Source organism: Phaenicophaeus curvirostris, chromosome 1 (assembly GCF_032191515.1).
Source record: "Phaenicophaeus curvirostris isolate KB17595 chromosome 1, BPBGC_Pcur_1.0, whole genome shotgun sequence".
NCBI classification, from domain to species: Eukaryota; Metazoa; Chordata; class Aves; order Cuculiformes; family Cuculidae; genus Phaenicophaeus; species Phaenicophaeus curvirostris.
Genome location: NC_091392.1, coordinates 31,884,869 through 31,907,875, shown reverse-complemented (window position 1 = coordinate 31,907,875; position 23,007 = coordinate 31,884,869). Strand labels below are relative to the sequence as shown.

Here is a 23,007-nt window from a genome sequence, read left to right as displayed (position 1 = left end):
ACCGGGGGAGGTTTAGGTTCCATATTAGGAAATGTTCTTCACTCAGAGGATGATGGAGCATTGGAACAGGCTCCCTGGGGAAGCAGTCACAGCATCAAGCCTGACAATGTTCAATGAGTATTTGGACAATGCCCTCAGACACATTTTGTGAATTTTGGGCTTGTCCCGTGCAGAGCCAGGAGTTGGACACAATGATCCTCTACACCTCTTTTGTGAGACCCCACCTGGAGTATTGTGTCCAGTTCTGGAATCCTCAACATAAGAATGGTAGGGAGCTGTTGGAACAGGTCGAGAGGAAGGCTAAAAAAAACGATTAGAGGGCTGGGGCACATCCCATACGAGGACAGGTTGAGAGAGTTGGGCTTGTTCAGCCTGGAGAAGGCTCTTAGGAGACCTTATAGCGACCTTCCAGTACCTGAAGGGGCTGCAAAAAAGCTGGGGAGGGACTTTTTACAAAGGCTTCTAGTGATAGGACGAGGGGCAATGGGTATAAACTGGAGAGGGGAAGGTTTAGACTAGATATTAGGAGGGAATTCTTCACTGTGAGAGCGGTGAGACGCTGGCACAGGTTGCCCAGGGGACGCGTGGGGTGGGGGGGCGCGCGCTCGCCGCCATGTCGGGAGGACCGGGGGCGCCCTGCCGGGCGCCCCCGGCCTCCCGACATGGCGGCGGGCGCGGGGGAGCGTCCGCCCCCGCCGCGGGCATCGTCGGCCGCGTCCGTCACTCGCCGTTCCCTCCTAAGGAACGCGCTCGGACACACCTTCCGAGCCCGGCGGAGAGGCGAGGCGACGCGCCGAGCGCGCTCCGCTCTTCCTTCCCTTTCCCCTCGGGGAGGCGCCCCCCGTCGCGGCCCCCTTCCCCCCCCCCCCCCCCCCATCTCCCCCCACCCCGCGCCATCCCTCGCGATGCTGCGCTGGGACCCTGCGGGCTGCTCCTCGGCGCTGCTCGCCCTGCCCGCGGCGCCGGGCTTCGGCAGCCTGGGAAAAAGTTTCCTCATCGAGAACCTGCTGCGGGCCGGGGCGCCGCCGAGCCCCGCGCGGCCGCGGCCGCTGCCCGCCAGCCCCGTCCCGCTCAAGCCGTGCGCCGCGCCCGGGCGGAGCGGGCCCTGCGCCGCCAGGTGCGCCTGCCCAGCGCCGGGGCCCTGCGCGCCCGCCGCCGCTACAGGTGAGCGCGGGGCGGGGGCCGCGGGGGGCTCGACGGCGGCCGCCGCCGGGAGCGCGGGGCGGGGAGGGATCGTGTGCCTCTGCGGGGGTGCCGAGCCCCGCCGGGTGCCGCGTTCGGCTGAGGGGCGCAGAGCCGGCTGGGTGCCGAGCCCCGCCGGGGCTGTGCCCGTTGTGCGTCCTGTCCCGCGGGTGGGCGCCGAGCCCCAGCAGGTGGGTACCGAGCCCTCGGGTGGGAGCCGAGCCCGCAGGTGGGTGCTGAGCCCCGTTGGGTGAGTGCCGAGCCGCGAGTGGGTACCGAGCCCTCGGGGTTGGGGAGGGGGGGTGCCGAGCCCCGCCGGGGCTGTGCCCGTTGTGCGTCCTGTCGCTCGGGTGGGTGCCGAGTCCCGCAGGTGGGTGCCGAGCCTTCGGGTGGATGCTGAGCCCTCGGGTGGGTGTTGAGCCCCTCGAGTGGGTGCCGAGCCCCGCTGGGTGGATGCCGAGCCCTCGGGTGGATGCCGAGCCCCGTTGGGTGGGTGCCGAGCCCTCGGGTGGGTGCCGAGCCCCGCGGGTGGGTGCCGAGCCTTCGGTTGGGTGCTGAGCCCTCGGGTGGGTGCCGAGCCCTCGGGTGGGTGCCGAGCCCTCGGGCGCTGCTGGCGGGGTCCCTCGGGGTGCGGGCGCAGCCTCCCGTCGGCTTTAACCTGCGGGGCCCCGCGCACCTGCGGGCGGAGCGGGCGCGGCAGAGCCCTGTGCGGGCAGCGACGGGCGCTTTTCGCCGCCCTTGCTCTCGGCTCTTTCGGGTCTGCTGGTTCTTCGCAGCCAGGAGGAGTGGCGAAAGCGCGTTACCGCCAACTGGCGCTCCGGGAAGGTCTGGGAGTCCTGGTTTCGGGAGGAAAACGAGCGGTACCGACCCCTCGGGAGGCAGCGGCCGCCGCCCCGAGTGCCCCGTCCCTGGGGGGCGGCGAGGCGTGAACGACTGGGCTTTTCCTGCCGAAAGAAATCAAATCGAGCAAAGTGGGCGATCTTCTGGATTTTTTGATCAAACCAGGGACGCAGACAATTACTTAAAGCTGTGTGAAAAGGTCTGCGATGAGCCGGAGTCCCGGCGTTGAGGCGGGTGCCAGGCTCCAGCCGCTCCCCGGCTGCTCCGCCGCCCCCAGCGAGCGCTGCCTCTGCGCTGTCAACAAGGGGGTCTACGAAACAGGCTCTTTTTCTTGATTCTGCCGATTTTGATATCAGAATGTTTTGTTTGGGCATGTATAGCGTTTTGAAGAACTTTTAGAGATGTGCAGTTCTCTCAGTGATGGAACTGATTGAAGTTGAATTCAAAGTTAATGCATAAAATTCGGTGTTAAACTCAGCGCGTATATTGTATTTTGCCTTTCTGTTATAATATATTGCTGTATTTCGGCCTTATTTGCTGTCTTCAGAATGTTTATATGTGATCGTGCGGCTTTAAATGTACTTAAAATGAAAATAAAAGTCATATTTATTGAAGTAAGGCTTTAACTTATGAAGCCAAAAGACTCATTTCAGGACCAGAATTGATGATAGTTGTTTTCAAGCATGATTTTACTTAAGTTAAATCCTACAAACCGTTCTGCAAAATCCAAACCAGTGTTTGATCCGTCAGCATGATGTACTTTAGAGGTACGCAGGAGAGAGTCAAAAAAGTGTACGTTAACATTTCTAAACATTCCAGACCTCAGCTGCAGTGAGGGTTATCTTAAACATATCAGTTATTTAAACAGGTTTATTTTAACTAACTGTAGACCAGGCTAGGAAATAGGATAAGTATCATTCTTCTGGAATTAGGTGCATATTTTTCCCCTCAAAAATGAAAAACAGCTCTAGAGAAAATGCCACATTTATGTGTACAGAGCACATGTGAAGGGGAGATGGCAGATGCCCCAGCACTCATGGAAATCTATAGATAAACTTTTTCTAAGTCTTAGAGGAGTTCCTGAATCCCGAGTATTTCAGATGCTTGGAACCAGGATTAGTTCTTTCTTTGACTGACTGGCCTACATCAGTACTCATATACTCAGTAGTGCTGAAGGTCTGCCTAGTGATTTAGAGTCCAATCCTATGTTTCGTCTGATCCAGCGGTTCCCAGGGATTTCAGAGAGAGCTTTGGGCCAAAGCACCAGACTCTTAAATTTGAGCGGTGAGAAATACTAGATTTCCTTATGCATTATGCACTCAGAAAAAAAAAGTCTCGTGAATGTAGAATATGCACAAGGATGTATATATTCTAACAGGGATTTGTTGATTCTGATTTGACTTATATGCCTTAAAGGGATGAGGGCTCTTAGATGTATGAACTTTCATAAATGTAAATCAGATTGGAACTGTCCTACTGAGCCAGATTTTGTGGTTTCTAAGGAGGCTCTTCTCTCTAGTGTAGATGTACACTGGGGAAACTATTCAGGCTGGCCACGGCATTTGTCAGTAAGGCTGTAGCGGTCAGGCTGTGTTTTACCTTTCTTGTTTATGCAGTAACAGGCAGAGGAGTGTTTTGTCAGAATAAGAATTTTAGCCTTCAGGGCCCAATGAAGGTATTTTAATTAAAGAATTCGTTCTGGGTAGGGTTTTTTAATTTACTGATTTTTGTGAGTATTAATAGATTTTTTTGACTATTTTGAGGAATAAACTCTTTTCCTATTTGGACCTCTCAAATCCCATGGTGTTTTGGAAAATCTTGGTCTCAGTATTTAGTAAGACTATTGAACATGATAAAGCAATTTTTAAAAATTGTTCTGGACTCGCAAATGCTTTATAGATCATGCAGGGACTAGAAGTGCTTTAATAAATTAGCTTGGCATAATCCAGAATTTTTAAAATAAAAAAAAAATGCTGTAGAAAAGAGGATTGAAAAATAGCAGATTTTTTTGAATCAGTAATCTGCATTGCTCATGTGGTGTGAAATTCTAGTGAGGTCACCAAAAGTTTTCAGAAGAGAAGGAATATGAAATCACAGCGGGGACTGAACTGAATAAGCTGAACCGTTTTACAGTTCCAAAACCAACATGTATCCACGACACCTAGCAAGGGAAGACATGAAGAAAGCACTCCGTTTTAGGGTACCTTTTAACACTTCATAAAAGTGCTGAAGAATGAAAATTCTCTATTATTTCTGTAACCTGGAGAACTCTTATCCATGGCCATGAAGTGGGATGGCGAAGTGGGATGGCACTCCCGATACGTAGCATCTGGTCATGGTAGCTGTTTGCTTTTTAACTCCTCAGCAGAAGAGTTTTATCAGGAAGTTTTCATTCCCATAATTTACAGGTTTCAAAGGACTTAGTTTGACAATTTAAAATGCTTATCTACATATGTATTTTGAATTCTCCTCCATAATTATCCTAAATGAAAAACTGAAAAAGTACTCTCAAAGAATCACACTGTAAGATACATCATCTCATGCGAAGACATGAAAGAAATATATTTATGTTGTATGTAAAATATTAAAATAATGACTTTCCATCATTACATTGATTTTTAAAAATGAAATGTGATAAATCATAGTTTTTAAAAATCAATTTGACTTATTTTAACTTAAGATTATAACCACATGAACAAGCAGCGTATTAATAAAACTTCAGTTTGAAAAGCAGAAGGGAGCATTGTTGCTACATGATAAACTCACCTGCATTCTGCAACAGTATGCTCATTTATACCAGCTTAGAATTCCCATAAGCTTTCTGGCATCTTGCTCTGAAGTCCCATTGCTGGGCTCGTGGGCTCTGGTGGGCATGGTGAGTGCTGTGTTTCTGTCTAGGTGAACTGAATTTCTCCTAACCTGTGCACTGCGGGCCTCATGCTTCTCTTTCAAGACCTTTTGCCTTGATAAAATGTGCTGCCTTCTGCTTTGTGAGGAACTTTGCACACAGTGTGTATTTGTAGACCTGACTCGGTAAAGCAGTGTAGAACCTGGTTCTGCTTTTTAAACACTTTCTATTCAGAGTGAGTTCTTCCTGGCTAAAAACTTGAAAAAATGCACTGTTGTAAAGCCACATTTCCCAGTGAAAGATACTACAGCTATGGAGCTTGTCCTCGCCCTGCCTCTTAAAGGGAGGGAAGCTCCAGATAAAAGTTCTGAGCAAACTAATGGACTCTGAAGTGTGGATGAAGTCCTCAATTTCTGCTTGCTAATCTGGGATTTGGTTCCTCTCCTTGAAGCCCTGTGCTTGAAGGTATCATTACCTTCTGGATAATTTAGAAGACTTTACAGTTTTCCTCAGCATTTTCTGACAGGAAAATTATCCAGAGGTTGCTGACATGCATTGTTTTGTAGCACAGGTGCTTGAAAAAGATCCATTCCACATCTTTCCTCGTGACTTGGTTTCCAGAAGTATTGGCTAACACCAGGTCAGAGTGACCTATGTAAGAACTACAGAGTTACTTTGCTACTTGAAGTTATTTTCTGAAAATCTCTGCTCTTCTCAAGTAATTTGCCCTGAAGGAGGGTGAGAGAATCCAGCTTTCTGCTTTACTCTTGGCATTTTGATACATAAATGGAGAAAGGAAACTAAAAAGCACAATGAAACAAATAAAGCAAAAAGAAATGAGGTAACTTGCCTTAAGGGAATATGGAAAATAGGTAGAATTGCAGACAAAAAAGCCTTTCTCTGCAGGCTAACTCTTGGACTAGCATTAGTTTTTCCCCCTCAGGTGATGATGACAGTAACTCTATCCTGCTACACTCTTTATTTTCATCAATATACATTATTTCCCATCTTTAATAAAATCTCTTGTGTTTATGACAACCAGGAGGTATTTGGATTACTGAAATTAGATTTTTTTTGCTTCATTTCGTATCATCTCTCAGTGAGTAAATGCTTATTAATTATTTATTTCAAACCAACTGGCGGTCGGAGTGTGTCCTCAAGTGACATGTAACACTAACTTTCAGTAAAGTAAAAAGCAGGAAGGAGCCCAGTGTTTTATCTCCACTCCCTGTAAGCTTGCCTGGCCTCCAGAATGTGCTACCCTCACTCGGGCAACAAGTTGACTGAAGATTTTCGTGTTTTCTTGGTGTTTTCTAGGGATAGAAAGTGTCTTTAGAGTAGTGAAATCTATTTGGCATCTTTTCTTATGTCCTGATTGCCAGGAATAATGAGATTTGTTTTAAAAGTTTGTCTTTGGGGGCAGAGAAGTTTCCCTAAGTATCAACAATCACAAACTGCTTTCTCCGTAGCATCTTATCCTACTTACAGTTAACTTTGTGAGGCGTTCAATAGAATCAATTTTTGGTGCCCAGCATACCTTAAGAGTGGCTGCAGAATGGCTTTTAAAGGACAAATCTTTGTCCTCATTGTAAGGTTGCCAGAGCTGGACTAGTGCCAGCTACACTTTGACCCGGCTACCAGTCTGGCAGTCTGAATTTAGCAGGGAGTATGAGCATTGGCTGGGCAGTGCTCTTGCCTTTGGTGACTTTGCTGTGCTACCTCCAAGAAAGGAAGAGCATCCCCTGTTTGGTTCTTAGTAAGATCTAAGCGCTGCCAGAAGATCTCAAAGCTGCATTAGAAAGACAAGTGACGGGCTTTGTAGAGAAGTAGTTCACTGAGGGGAAACCATGGAGTCAATTGTGCCTTCAGTTAGTGAAAAAACTTCAGTAAAATATATTTTGTATTGCAGAATGATCTGGTCCTCTGAAATCTTGTGGTACGTTCTTCATGGTTTTAGAAAAGACATGAATATGATAAGGATTAACCTCATCAGGCAAGTTCTCCAGTTGAGTACAGATTTCAGGTTTCATTGTACTGTGATTTTTTTTTTTTGCGTTAATAAATTCCCTTGATTTTGTAAGGCAACTTCTCTGCCTCCATTGCTCACCAAAGGTGTTACACATTCTTGTATAATGCATCTCTGCAAAATAACTCTTACTCTAATTTTTCTAAATAATACTTTTGGGGTCAATTATGACCCATGCCAGAATTGAGAAGATAACTTTTTTCCCAGTGAAAGCAAGTGCAGATATATAAAGCAATAGGAGCCTGTTTCAAATGTCAGATAGGTAGAGCCTTATCTTTTTAAAGTTAGGCACCAGGTATTTTTGGCAACCTGGGCTGTGTTTCTTTGATATGGGTCATAATTTGAAGGATGGGAGCTTTGCTTTGCACTGAAAAGCTCGCAAAAGTTTCTTTTGAGAGGCTGCCCTTTTCTGAAGTTACATCACATGATTCTGTTGGTGTTTTGTATATATGTTAGGGATTTTACCTCTTCTGCATGAATCTTGGGCAGTTTGGTGGTGTTTAAACTCCCACCCCTGGAATCTTGTGACTACACGAATATCTCAGATTCCAGCTTGAAAAAGTATTTCCTCGTAATTCTTTGTCTTGTAAAAAGACTGAAAACCTCATTTGTTAAGGAAAAACACAAAACAAGAATCCACTGTTTGTTATTTTTTCATTCTAACCACCTTTAGCAATCTTGAGACTTTTGCCTGGTTGGAACTAACAGTGCTGCAACCAGTAACTGGTCCAGGTAGGAAATTCTGGCTGGTCTGTGCATACCAGTGGAATCAGTGTTGCATTTTGGCCTATGGTGAGATTTGGAATTAAGGCTGCAACAATGAAAAATCAGTGAATTGTCCTCTTGTAGCATATGGCCCTAATTTTACCTTGCTTGAGGAAATTATTTCTAAACAAACTGTAATATGTTGAAAATCAAATAAAGTAATTTTAGTGTCTTCATGGCTGAATTTTATCTTTTTTTTTGCAGAGTCTTTATGGCTGTACAGAGGATTGTACTTTTGATGTTACTGATGAAGGATAAGAAGAATGTTATAGTAATTCTGTGGTTCAATAAAAAGTAGATGTTTTGTCTAATCTAGATTTCCAAATACCGTGTCTAATCCATAGCCAACACAGAGAGACACCACCAGGGGGTGACACAATTTACCTTCTTAAACGTCTGTTTTAAGGTCAAGAATCGTTACACAGAGCTACTTATCTCTTCTTATTGAGTGTAGAGGAGGACCAGACAAGGAGCTTAGACAACATGCTGAACTTTTAAACAGAGAAGTGACAGTAATACCCCTTTTGACAACAACTGGTAATCAAAGTGCTGGAGCATGCTAGTGCTTGGGCAGCTTGGAGGAGAAGGACAAAGACAGAGATGGAGATGGTAAATCCACAGCTTTCCAGATCCCCATCTTTCTTCTCAATAGCAAGCTGTGTAGAAGGCATGGAGAGAGTGGAAGTCACCTTTATTGCTGACACCAGGAGACCCATTGAGTCTTCAGCAGATGGTGTGGGTGTTGGTTGTTGCTTTGGGTTGTCACAGAGGTGAAATCTGACCTTGCATCTTCACCAGCCTGAGGCAGCCTTCTTCAGGTGGCAAAAAAACAAATGAGGCATGTGAACAATGCCTCTGAAAACTGACAGTGACCCACATGATCTCACCTAATCTGCAGCGTGACTCTGTCAGCTCCTACATTGCTATAAATGTAAGGAAACAATGATCATGCTGTGAGCACATTTCAGGCTCTTTTTGGTGTGACTACTCTGCTAAGCTCTGAAAGCCCCACTGAGACCAAATATAAAAATGTAAGCTACTTCTCGCATCTGCTTGTTGTGTATGATTTCAAAATATATATTTAGAACTTCAGAACTCTTTCTATGAATGTTTGCCAATGTTTTAAAATCGATCTGTGTATGCTGCTCTGGTCTGTCCTTTTGGCTTGACTTCCTTTGGGCATTCATGCAGTCATGTTTTAGAGGAATGAATGGGAAGTGAATAGACAGTGACTTTGGGAGTGCAGGAAAGCCAGCTCTGAGGGAAGCTGTACCACAGCCTCTTGCAGTAAGTTTTGCTATGTCCGTGTGGTGGTGACTGCCTTTGTTGGGGTATGGCAGCTGCTGCTTCCTTCTCGTGGCCAGAGGCTCCCCTTCAGCTGGCTAAAATGCTTTGGGGGCACCCAACTGCTGCTGGAGCACTGCACTCTGAACACAGTAACAGAGCTATGGATCATTCTAAGGCCCAGGGCTCGTGATTCAGGAGCCATGTGGTCCCATGTGGCTCAGCTGGACCACTAACCTGGTGGAGCTGCTGGTGGGCTGTTTGTAAGGAGCCCTTCATGACATGCAGCTTTCCAAAAGCCTGCTTTAATCATTGCCAAGAATGAATGTTAGGTGGCGAATTACAGTTTACTTATGCCCATGAAGGGGCCACAAAGCATCCAAGTTTCATGGTTGAAATGGGATCATTTTAGTGATAATAATTTTAATTTGCCTGTCAGGGCTGGAGCCCAGGTGTCACTGTGGAAAGAAGTTCATGTGGACTTAGTAATACTTTTAGAATTTAAGGGCTGTGTTTATGCAGCTTGAAGTTTGTTCCTGTGCTTATGTTTCTTGTTACGTGGCTCTAGGCAGCTTTCTCAGTCACTCTTTGGAGGTGTTTCAGCCCTCTTCACAGGACTATACCACATTTTTTTCAGTTAGCTGTAAAAAAACCCCAACAAGCTAACAACATCGTTGCCTGCATGGGCAGTGCCAGAAGTTTGCCATTGGTTCACTTTTACTCACTAGCCATTTTTCCTTCACCCCTTACCCCCTTCCTGCTGGCTAATGGCCTACACTATTTCCCAGGTCATTTCACAATACAAGGATTAGGAAAAGCAAACAGTGTCTTGAATAATTTGCCATTTAAAAATTACATATCCATTTGAACAGAATTGTACTTGGGAACCTTAGTCTCAAAATGGTGGATAGTTAGTACATTCTGTAGGTATGACTTTTTAGTATGGGAAGGATTTTGAATTTACAGTATCTTCAGAGCTGGCAGTATGTTTTAAAATACCATTATCTGAGCCAGTCTCTGAGTTTTGACACTGGATGAGCTTGAGGTCCATTTGCATGTTCAGTGTCATTTTATTGTCTGTTTGTAAAATGCTTTGAATTAACAACTCTGAATGTAAATAAGCATTATTATTAAAACCTTCCATGCAGCAGCAGTGTCAGGAGAATATATCTTTTGTGAAAAATAGGAATAAATTATTGATTTAATTTTGGATATTTCACCCTTCTATATTTATGACCTGAGAAGTATACTTTCTGGAGTGCCAAAAGGCACTTATTCTGTACTCTGATATTTTATTTTCATACATCTGTGAAGCTAAATCTTTAAAGCCCCACTCTTGTAAAATGCTTTGTTCCGTGCAGCCTCTGTTTTTATGAAATAGGAATGCTAAGCAGAAAAAGAGTTGAATATCTTGAATACAAATTATTAGGATTTGGCCCATGGTTAATGTGTACTCCACATGGCTGGAAGCAACAGCTGCTTTTTGGTTATAGCGTACTGCATTCTGGCCAATAAATACAAAACTAATATTCTGACATTTCAGCAGTTCTCAGCCTCATGTGGACAGCAAGCAATGCTTGCTTCAGATCTCTTGACCAACCAGTATTGGTAAAGTGGCCGTGATATCTGTGACTAGGAGATAACAGCTTAGGCAATGCTTTCTGTAGGTCATCCTCAGCACTGCTAGTTGCTGTGTCATTCCTACAGATATAATCACAGTATAATGCTGAATATAATTCTGAAGTATGTTAAACACATCGTTTTTCTCTGAGCAATTTTAATTTTGTTCACACGGTTTCATGCAGACAATGGAAGCACAATGAATATTCTCTGCTCTTTCTATCAAAGATAAAAAATATACTTGTATGTGTTGGGTAGAAGCATTAGCATTTTTCTCTACAAAAGGCTTCTAAGGTAGCATTGAATATCCCTGTATTATTTACAGATGATGTAACCCTATGTAACTGCTACACACTGGTTGGAGTGCAGCAGTTCCAGTAGATGTGACCCGAGGATGTAGTTTGTTATACCTAATGTAGAATTCACTTCTGCATCGGTGTAGTTGGAACATATTAAATAAGTTTATAAACTAGACATACACATTGTCTGTAGGTTTAGGGAGACATAATGTCATTGTTTATCCCACAGGATCTAGAATAAATCAGTCTTGAGAAATGGTCTCAGCAAACCACTTGGTTCAGAGTGTTATGAGGATATCACCTTCATCTTATTTCTTAAGCAAATGTTCTTAGAGGGATATGCACTATGCAGACAAAAAAGATGGCAGTTGGTTCATTAAGTAAAGTACCCAAGAAAGCCAGAAGCGTGGTGTCTATTGACTTGAGCAGAATTAGTTACAAGAGCTCTAGTGTTTGCATCGTGGTGCTGCACTAAAACATTAAAACATTGCCAAGAACCTCTATGGAAATAATGTGGAAATACGTGGAAAAATGTCTGAAGTTTTGAGCCTGATCCATCTCCTGACCTTTATGCTTGCAGCTTGTTTGTTGAGAGATTTAGCGAATGGAGAAAACCTGTCCTTTCCTATTCCTTTATCTTTATGCTACCTATCTGAAACAATAGCTTATGCGATTCTGATTTATCTGGCTATCTCCTGGCTGTGTCACATATCGTTATGAGCACCACGTTATCAAAAAAGAGCAAGGAACTGGAGAGAGTTAAGAAACCATAACAGGGAATGTTAAGGACACGGCCACGTGTCAGACAAAAATTGTATGGCGTGAGTAAGGTGCTTGAGCAATGATTAAGGGGAATAGGGCTTTGTAGCAGTCAAGGAATATTTGAGACTTGTGAAAAGGAAGCAAAGGAATTGAATGTTTTGCCTTCTGTATAAGTTGTTGTAGTGTTAGAAGTGAATGTCTTTAAGGGATTAAAGATGATACTGGCATGAGGAATGTGGCTCCCAAGGAAGGGAAGAGAAGCACTTCACCTGAGTTTGGAAACTGCAGCAGATATGTTTTATTTGCCGCTAATGTTTTGTCAAGAACACGCTTTCATTTCCCGGAGGATGGCTGAGTTTAGCTTGCAGGTGTTTTCTTTTTCCATCTTCTGTGCTTCTTCTGTTACAGTTGAATCCTTTCCAATCTATAAATCTCACCAGCTGCATTGAAGACCCTTGGATGTGTAAGATAGGTAAAATTTGGCTGCATGTTCTTCACTTTTTTTAGGTCTTTAGGACACATTTGATGGTCTCATGTGGAAGAGAATCTTTAGAATCCTAACGCCTGATGTAAACCGTTCCTCTCCATAAACATTATGCAAGTATACACCTCAAAATAGACAATTGGTGTTTCTTGGGGTATGTTTCTGTTTCATTAGAAACAGTAAAGTGTCAATGAAAAGCAGTTATAATAGAACAACTATCAATTTGTAATTGTAATTACAGTTGGAAGAAATTTCCACCAAAGCTCAGTCAAAAAATAGAGGTGAATGTTTTTGAAGTTCAGACTTAGGCGTCTACAGCAATAGCCTATTGCTTTGGGAGATCAGATTTGAATGTCAGAGAAGTTATGAAGATGTACTCAAGAACCTAATTTTGGATTTTTTTAAATTTTAATTCCAGTAGAAAAACTAAAAAATTAAGAGCATTGCTGAGATATATTTATCGATTTAGCTATCTTTCTTCCTGGTTATTTATTTCTTATTTTTTAATGTAAGTATGCAGTTACTTTTTTTTAATTAATAAGGTTATTTATAGAAAAGTAGAAAAACTACTGCCTATATCAAGAAAGGAAAGTGGCATCAGTTTTCTGATGCTGATAACATTTTACAGGTGTGCAGTTCTAGCAAGCGTGATGCTTGTATTTTCAAAAGAAAAAGAATTGCAAGTTTCATGGTTGACTGCTATAGGCAGAAATTAAAAGGTAATTAAGATTATTGGAAAAGCCTATGAGTTTTATAGAAAAAAAAAACCAAGGGATTATTAGATAATTAAGACCCATCCAAGATTTGGAAGCACTTTTCAGACACAACAGAGCTTTTTGGTTCATTGATTCAAAAAATTCTTTAGGATTTTTACCAAATAATACCTAATATGGGATGATTTTGCAATTTTTTACTGTATTAAACAGAGCCTTCTTCAGCAGGTGGTTTATTTAAATTTAGGGCACTAAATGAGTTTACCATCAGGACAGCAGGATCAGGCCCTGTAGTTTGTGGCTGTAGGGATCAGCTGGGTCATCTCATTGCATTTCACAGAATTTATTCATAGAAGTTTGTTATTTATTAAAGACTTTATTAGTTTCAGTACTAATAACAACATTGGAGGACAAGCAGAAGAGACAGGATTCACGTCTAGATTCTGTTTTTCTGGGATATGATACACTAGTGTTATTTAACTTTTTCAGATGCATTATACTCATTATTTCAACAATATGTTAATTAAACAATGTGTTCAATCCCAATATTTAGGGGAAAAAACATAATTATAACAATAACAGAAGTAAATTTCAAATATGCAGTTTCATTCTTACAATAAATATATTGAGAGAATTGCATATTGTATCCAAGCTACCCATGTAAAATAACCTTGCTAAATTAAAGAGCAATTACTTGGTTTATCATTGTTTGCCTTAAAAATATCACCTTCTTAAAAAAAGGAAAAAGAACTTGTGGGGCAGGACATTACACACTGACTTTTTGGAGGACTGTTGTTATGAATATCACCTAAGCTCAATGGATAATCAATTAGATCTATGCTTTCTTTGCAGCTCTTTCCAAACACTTTTTTCTCCGAGCCCCGCCATTCTACTCGGCATGCTGCGGTGGGTCCTGTCAGCACCCTGCATCCCCCACTGCTTTTCCAAGTAAGTTTTTATGCTTCATCAGTAATGCTTGAGTTATTCTGTAAACCAAAGCAGCAGGATTTAATGTGTTCTGGAAAACTAATTGGTGATGCAATGGCAGCGGCTAATTCCTTAGTAAAATCACAGCAATCCTATTCAGAGAGTTTCCAAAGATTTATCAAACTTAAGTACACTGAGCAATTGTGAGAGGTTTCTAATGGCATTGAGACACCCAGACGGAGCTAAACTAGGAAAGCTGCTTGTTTTCTGTTTGCTATAAGAGATTCTTTAAAATCAGTAACTCTTTTAAAAAAAAAAATCAGTGTCAATAAATATTTACAAATAAGAAAAGAAAAGAGCTGCACAACCTTAAAATGGATGCTGCATTTAATGTCTATTAGGGATAGATTCTGATTCAGGAAGCCTTAGTGTTATTGAAATAGAACAGTCATTCTTTTTGTAGCAGTCAAATGCATACATGTTTAATTTGTTTTTCTTTTCTAATTATAATGTAAAACATTGAAGAAATAATTGGAATTTTGGCCAGTGTATGCTATACATCGAAGATTAAGACCTGGAACACACTTCTATTTAATTCAAATCTAAATTTAGCCTTATTGGGGAAGTTTGTGTGCCATGGTGTAAGAATGGGTATTCATGTTTTTATGTATTTATGGCTGTCTATAGCAGAAATACAAACAGAAATGTTTCCTTCTCCTTGAAAATAGAGAATAAGCCCAAAAGCCATGTGTCAAATCCAAATGAAAATTGGAGCTTATGTATGTTGTAGCATATATTTTTTTTATCACAGTTGTATTCAAACCCTTCCTGACTACGTGCATGTGTTTTATGAATGTTTCAGAAGGGCAGTTGCTAAGTTGAATGATTCTTGACAAGTGAGGCAGCAAATGCTGGCAGTTTAATGAGCTGCAAGTTTCTGAGCACCTCTTTAGGGGGCTGACACTTTCCCACAGAGCGTTTTACATGGCCCCAGCTCTTCCACAATGGCTGACAGCACCATGACCAATCACCACTTTCACTTTACTCATCCACACGCGACCTCACCACAATTTTTCACCGTGCAGATGAACTTTAGGAACCATTTCGCATTGAAAAGGCCTGGGCAAGGGTCAGTTGCCCTTTTGTGTGGCCATAAAGCAATACTCTATGTGCCAGTCTTTTCTCCTGTCTCACATTCCAAGAGATTTTCTGGACACCATTTAAAGCACTTGACTGAAAAATAAAGCAGTGAATGAAACTGACTTTTATAGACTCATTCTAGCTCATCTTCCCATATAACCCTGTCTACCTGAAAAGGGATTTAGTGGATGAGCTGAGTGTATACAGGGACTTGCTGAATACATAGGCCCATTATCAACTGTGGGGATTGTTTATTAACCAGGACTGATACACTACTATTTTGGAAGTGACCTATTAATTGTCCATTTAACTAGAATGTATTGAATTCAGATGAAAAAATGGAAACCATGACTAAAGCTTTTACTTGCTCCTTCAAGGTGGTCTCTGCCATGAAGGCAAATGAAGATTGTTCCACAGATTAAGAGGACATTTATCACTATATATTAGGATACAAAGGAAAGGCTTAAGAAAAAATGAAGCAAAACAAAAAATCAAATGAGCAGCATAGGAAACTGTTGATAACAGATTCACATTTATGTCAGCAGAACACAAAACCTTCTGATGCGCATTCAGAGCAACAGGCTGCAAACTGACATTTCATTTTGATGGAATTGTTAAAATATATGAACAACTGCTCATCCTGATGTACTCAAAAGTCCTTTATTCCACAATCCAAAATTCAGATTTTTGGGTGACCAGTCAGAATGTGTTTTGGAATATGACGTATTCTTTAAAAAATTCTCTAGGCTAGTCGATTGGGGGTGAGTATTCTATTATCCCGAACACGACTTTCAATTTTGTTTGACCCAGTGGCTGTTTGCTAGCGCTTGTGAGATTTCTGCTTATCATTAAATTTTGTTTAGTTGATCTTTTAAAATCAGTTGCATACTGTGCCTTAGAGTGTGTGGATTCTTCACTATTAAGTTAGTCTAATACAGGTGTTAAGCTGTACCCTACATACTGCCTGTACGGGAATTAATTGGTGCCTTGGGGCTCTGGCAGGAGGTTGTTTCTTTGCTGATTGACTGTTAACAACCAGCCAGGCAAGACAAATTTTAAGGGGTCACATAATCTGGCATCCTCTGTCCTTGGCTGACAACTCCATTGTGGAATGGAGGCTGGGAGGCAAGGACAAGCCCTGTTACGCCTCTTCCCTCACTGGTGTCTCTCGTCCTGCGGTGAGGATGAGAGAAGGCACCAGCTCTCCTGCTGTCAGACTGCACCTTCCAGGAAACTGGTGAGTGGCTGATTATTCATCAGAAACTACTCAAAGGCTATCTGGAAAAAGGTACCTACATTCACTGAACTCCATCAAGGACAGAAAACATGTCTGAGGAAGAAGGAGTGGTGTTTGTCCCCAGCTTTGTGGGCAGGATGGGAGCTCAGGGTGAGGGTTGTAAGGGGACTATGCACTCCTTGGAGAAATACGAACCCAGTTTGCCCTTTGCAGAAACCTCCATCATGGCATTTTGACTTTTGTTCTGTAGATAGTTTATTTTGACTTTGATGGAGTCTGACTGTGTCTCACTGTGTCATAAATATCAGGACAGTAACCGGTAGGTTATGATTTTTGTATCTGATCTCAAATATATTTTTGAAAATTGAGATACATCTGTATAAATTTAGACTTCTTTATATTGTAACATTTTCAGGCATAATAATTACTTTTTGCCACAGGCTGTTATGGGAAACAAATGTAGGGATGGGTTCTTAAGATGTAGAAACATTCAAGAAAGGCTCATCTAGCAGAATGCGACAGTCCCTAAATTGGTAATGCTTGAGAGTGGCAGTGTATTTTAGGAAAGGATCATTGTATACTTGCTGAGGCAGGATATGCACATACGCTTTTGTTTCTCAGCATTATACATATACAGATCTATGATATCTGCAGTGTACATGTGTTTGTTTCTCTGTGGGTGTTTGAAGACACACATACCCATGTGTATACATGTATAATATACAGAAGTACAAATGTGATGTAGCCCCAAGGCAAGGAACTGTTTGTGAAAGATGCATCTGAATTTAATTAGTATTTTGAAGAGCACTGTATCTATTGAACAAATATATTTAAACCGCCCACTGTTGCAGCTGACTAGAACAGGTAGACTTTTTAATGAAAAAATGTGCAGTCTTTTAGAGAATCTGCTTTACGTGGGATTGACTTTGATACAAAAACGATCAAATCCTTGACAGGAATTGAACAGCAGCACACCTCTGCAGCTGCTGTAACTATAAGCTGGGATGCCAATCTTGGACTGTGTACATGGGGAGGTGGACAAAAGGAGGACTTTTTGCACCCGTAAAGCGTGACTTGCTAGCAATACAAACCAAAGCCACCTTTGTGGCTCATAGAAAGATAGTGGGTGTCATTGGCTATATAGCTATGGCACAGGTTTCTGAATCAAAGGACAGCTTTTTCCTGGCCTGCTTGGAACTGCCCTGTGCAATTATCCCATCCGGTGCTTGGCGATAGGCCTATTCAACTGGCCTTCGGTAGAGCTCCGTGAGTGAGCATTTGGGGAAGCTGGGAGTGCTGGAGGCGTACCAAGCCTCGCCAGGGACTTCTCCCCATATACCGTATCCTTCTAGGGAAGAGGGAGCATGGGAAAGCAGTATGGCTTTAGGCTCTATTGAGTGTGAGGAAGGCGAGAGATTTATCTGGGTTCATTTTTTCTGTGCTCTTTGTGAGGCCAGTGAAGGGACAATATGAACACTTACACTTCTCCACTGCTCCTCTTTCCCCCAACTCTAAGGCTTTTTTCCAGGGTAGGGTTCCCTCTAGGCATGGATCAAGGGGATGTGACTGGATTAATTGAAAACTACCCTCCCAGGACTTACTATAAGATGTCAAAGGATTAGAAACCAGACTGAAAGGAGTAAGTTCAATACTCCCCAAATCCTGTAATAAAGAAATTGCTGTCGTTTCCAGAATGAGTAAGTGAATGGCCAGGGATTTTCTAAGAAATAGTTTACTCTGAAAGCCTTTCATTAGTTAACAAAAATAGAGAAAACCTATTTAGTTTTTTTGAATCAGTATTACAGACCACTTTTATCTGATTCTAAATTTCACACAAGGAGGAAATAAACTCCAAGGAAAACTTACTGCAGTTTACTCAGTGATGATAACATGCAAAGGAAAGTGGAGAAGCTTCTCCCTGACAGTATTTGAATTTTACAGTGACGTGGGTCCTGTGTTAATGTTCCTCTATGAACTCATCTGATTTACTTTTTACCATGTCAAGGGGAGACTTTTGACCACTGACAACACCTCTAGACCCAAGTGAGGATTTAGTCCTTAATGAACGTGACTGAAGCATTACGACACACTTACAACAACAACAAATCAAAACCAGGACAGTAGTCTGCTAGCATTAAAATGAACAACACTTAGTGTTTCTCTGATACATGTTAGATATTATGTGAAACTCTCATCCATTTCCACTAGGAGAGGAAAGTGTCCTGCCTCTTCTGACCCAGGAGTCTAACTCCAAATCCCGGAGGGGTATATTAAGAAGAGCTGTCTTTTCCGAAGACCAGCGGAAAGCTTTGGAGAAAATGTTTCAGAAGCAGAAGTATATCAGTAAAACAGACAGGAAGAAACTGGCCATTAACCTGGGTCTGAAGGAGTCTCAGGTAAGGAATGACAGAACATCTGTGACTGTCTGTCTTTTTGAGGAAAAATCTTTAAAATGGCTTTGAAGAAGGAAAACCGAACAGCACAGGGGCAGCCCTGAGCTCCTTTACTGAGTGAAGATCTCAGAAAATCAATGGTAGTTTTAACCCAGGAATGCCTGAATAGGTTCCTAGTTTATTTCCTGAAAGTGTACATTCAAAAGTTGATCACACCGTTTTTACACGAAGTGGGAGAAACATGACCTCTGCATTCAATTTCCAGCTTCCATTTTGCTGTCTTACAGAGCCCCCTTAGGAGCTTTGGGAGCTATGCTCCATCCCACTGCCTGATTGGCAATGATCCAGACAGAAAACAGCAAGCATAGAGCCCTCCTGCATTCCTCTGAGAACCCTTTGCACTTGCAGATGAACAGTTAGTAACAATTCAGTCAACAGCATTTGCTCTGAAACCATTCTGCCCCAAGACACAGGCAGCCATCCCTACAGAAAGAAACTTAGCTGCGCAAGCAGAGATCCTCAGAGCTGAGAGAAACTGTAGAAGGAAAAATAAAAATTTTGCAGGATGACCTTTTAAAATACTCCCATTTTACTTACCAGTTTACATTTCATGGGATTTTTTGTAGTCCCAGTTGGCCGACTGCAGGACTTCAGAGCTTAGCTGAGGGTTTGATACCTCCAGTGAGTTGTTCTAACTGAACGAGTACTTTAGTGGTGGTGCTGAGTGGCAGGAGCCCAATCTGGAATCTCAGGGGTCTGACCTAGCTGAAAGAAACTGGAAAAAAAGAAGTTTGTGAGGGCATGTAACAGCAGAAAATTAACTATTTCAATTCCAGTCACCAGTGTGCTGCCTAAAAATGTCCTGATGTGTAGTCAGATTCCTAATATTACATTTATTTCCTGGAGCTTTTTTTCTGTGTTCTTGATACTGAAGAGAGCCCACAGGAGTGAAAAGTAATGGAGTGACACATAGATAATAACTGTCACTACAGAAAAATTATTTCATGATAATGACAGACCAGATGATATCTATGTCTTTATGTCTTCTTTTTTTTTTTTTTTCTTTTCCTCATGAAAGGAAGAGTAGTTATGAAAGCTACTTTTTAAATTTTCTGACTACTTGTGCTGAAGGAGCGGTAGCTGCCATCTTAGGCTCTGAAAGCACAGCCCCCTTGTCTTCATATCAAGTATCCGAATAGTAGAACTAAATGCAAATTTTTAAGGGAAAATAGAACACAACCTGAAAAGTTTGATTAATCCCCTCCTATTTCTTCTCTTTATCTGAAACCAGTTCATATATATATATTCCTAAGCTTTTCCTAGTATTTCATAAATGCTTTTGAACACTTGTGATCAGACTTTGCAACTCAAAGTTTTTGAAAAATTGGTTTTACCTCAAAAGCACATGGATTCCAGGCAACTCCCGGAAAACTGCTGGTAGACAGACAAAATGTCTGTAAGTCCTGACAAAATGTATGTCATAACACACATTTTGAAGCTATATGGCCAAGCTGGTTTTAGCTGCACTTGTGAATGGGACAGTCATAGTCCTCAGAGCCTCTTTTAAATATAGGGCTTCACGTTGCCAGTGATATCACTTAGTGTAGTTAATAGCAATTCTAATTTACTCTGAGAATCCTTTTCTGTTCCAAAGGATGTTGCTATAGGAATTGCTCTGTCCCTAGCCACTGGGCTACCCTCTTTCCAGTCTAAGCCAAATAAACACCTGTTTGAGGTGGTGAAAGTCAAGGAGAGTATTTGGCTCAGCTGTTGTAAATAGTGATATGAAAATCATCAGATAATGTCAATCAGTCATCTTCACTGGATCTGCTCTAAAAATTAATAAGGAAGGAACATAAAACTAAAATGATGATGAGAAAAACAAAGCCTTGTTAGGGCAAAGTTGTCTAAAGAAAAGAATGATAATAAACTCTCATTAACTTGCAAACAGGTGAAAATTTGGTTTCAGAATCGAAGGATGAAATGGCGGAACTCCAAAGAAAAAGAAGTACTTTCAAACAGGTGTCTCCAAGAAGAAAGTCTACAGGAGAACTACCTCTCACGATCAACCGTGAATTTTACCTCCCAGTGCCCATCTGTGTGGGAAGCGTCGCAGGAGCAGGCAAGTCCAAGGTGGAGGGAGAATTCTCCAGGAAATTCTGAAAGACTGACCAGTACGCAACCACCTTCAAGAGCAGATTCATCGCAGAGCCCCCTCTATTTGTATCCTGACCAAGACACTGCAGCCTAAGGGCAGTTTGCAAATTGAGTGGAGAGCACAGGCTCTTTGAATGAGCAATCTTCTAAGACTAACAATATTTGGACATTGTAAAGCTAACTAGTTTATGCCTTATAAATTTGCTAAAGTCTAACACCATTAAAATTACAAGCAACTAATGATTTAAGAAGTTTTCTTCCATACTCAGTTTTTTCTTGTTTTTTTTCCAGTCTTGTACTGACCTTAAAAGTCAAATAGGAACTGATGGTAAGTAAAATGAAGTGAAGAGCATGAAGCTGAAGTCATGCTCTGGTTTATACATCTGCGCTGTATATGATATTCATTAAAAAACACACTGATAGAGAATCACTTTTATCTTTCATTGCAGTCAGATAAACTAATTTCTTTTGTGCACCAGATAAGAATAACCCTGTTTCCCTCAAGATAAGAAGTTCCTTTGCGTTCTTTGTGAAATTCATTAAATGACACAATAGGTTTGTATTAGACATATATAAGCATTTTTAGTATGATTTCTCCATCTGTCCTCACCTGTATCAGTATTCAGTTAGTTTAAATAGCATGGCCACAGGTTAGCTGATATCCCTGGTAACGTATGCAATACTAAAAGACAACCGACCAACCCTATAAAACATTCCATGAATCACTTTGATGTGAATGTGTATTGGGAAACACAATTCACTACCTCCTGTCTTTTCTCCTGTGGATGAACTGAACTCTGAATTTCAGTGGCTTTTGTCAGACTGTTAGTGAAATTTCTTGTAATGCCTTCTGTATTTCAGAACTGTGATGGTGGTGTGCAGAATTGTTGCCTAAATGCACTAAGCAACAGGACTATAACTGGAAAAACTGCTACTACAGCCATCTCTGAGAAGTACTTAAGATGATGGCATTATGCAGTAGAGTAACCTTTTTCCTGACTTAGTCCTATTATATATAAACTGGTGCCAATAAGTACACATTGGCATATGTCTGTATCAAAGACAGGACAGTATTCTGTATAATACAAGTAGCTTCAGATAATGTTATTAAAACTGCTTTTCTTAAAATTATTTGCTTCCTTCATCCACTTCAAGGAAATCTCTCTGTGAATTTAGGTATCATTTTTTTGTTCATTTGAAAGGCTTTGTAGGGCTTGAAATGGGCACGGAACTTTTTCTTCTTTATCATACATTCATGAGTGCATTTGTTGAGAAGAAAGATCAAAGGTATACTATGTTACAGGCAAAACCTTTTGGTGAACATTATAGTTTTATTGGGACTATTTAATTTCTGGCAGATTCAATATATGTCAGATGATTACGATAATGTAGTCTAGCTTTCCTCATAATGCATACCATGAATGTTTCTAATTATTCTTTCCTTGAGATCTAGAGCTTTTTGAACTGTATTATACGCCTTTCAAAAAGCCATACAATTATTTAACATTTTACCTTTTGGCGGATGATCTCCTGTTCCCCTTGTTATGTTTTAAATTGGCAGCTAAAAACTTGAGACTGAAGTGATGAAGCTTGCATCAAAAACTTGATGCATGATAGGTGAGTTTTGTATCCCACCTTGTGTGTGTCCTTCCTTCTAAGTGGTCAACTGTGCAGTGCTAGTTTTGCACCATGTGCTACTCTGCCGTGATTTCCAATGCTTGTTTTAAAAAAAAAGAAATTACAGAAAAACTGGGAAGTCATCTCTTGCTGTGGTTACAAACCCTCAGTAGCGTAAGCTGCCTAGATACCTACCTTCAAAAGGCACTTGAACATAATTAGTAGGGCATGTGTTACACACTATTCAGTAATGTGAGTTTGTTGCTCTCTTGCAATTGAATCCCAGACCAACTCATATTCTGCTTAAAACCTTTAGGGGTGGGCAGACAGATTGCGGACACACGGGGATGAATTTACTGTCCAGTTGTCCTCTTGAAGTCATAGTTCTGCACTATTTGACTAAGTCCTACTTGAAGGACCAGCAGTTGTTGGTGGCCTAGATTCTTCTGAGATGGCATTTGCTACTGTTGTGCCTACAATGCAGGTATTATCAAGTGATCAAGTAGAGGTATGTGTATGGGGGGTGGTGGTATTCACCTGTGCTTCCTATTTTGGAGAAAATCAGTATATGATGGGGGTGATTGGGGTTTTTCCATCTCATCTTTCAGGGAAAGGGACTCATCACAGCTGGTCTTGTTATTTTACTGCAAGTCAATCAAGCACCAGTGTTGGAAATAACACTTCTAGAGAGAGGAGATGGGATTCAGAGTGCT

At 41.8% G+C, this 23,007-nt stretch overlaps 1 protein-coding gene across 1 annotated transcript; it reads left to right on the top strand.

Annotated features, from left to right (window-relative positions):
- The first annotated feature begins 662 nt into the window (after nucleotides 1-662).
- Nucleotides 663-20,771, top strand: DBX2 (developing brain homeobox 2). Its single transcript, XM_069850051.1, has 4 exons — nucleotides 663-1,235; nucleotides 13,657-13,771; nucleotides 18,336-18,523; nucleotides 20,472-20,771. Exons 1-4 carry the CDS (start codon nucleotides 663-665, stop codon nucleotides 20,769-20,771), a joined length of 1,176 nt encoding a protein of 391 aa, XP_069706152.1.
- The last annotated feature ends 2,236 nt before the right edge of the window (nucleotides 20,772-23,007 follow it).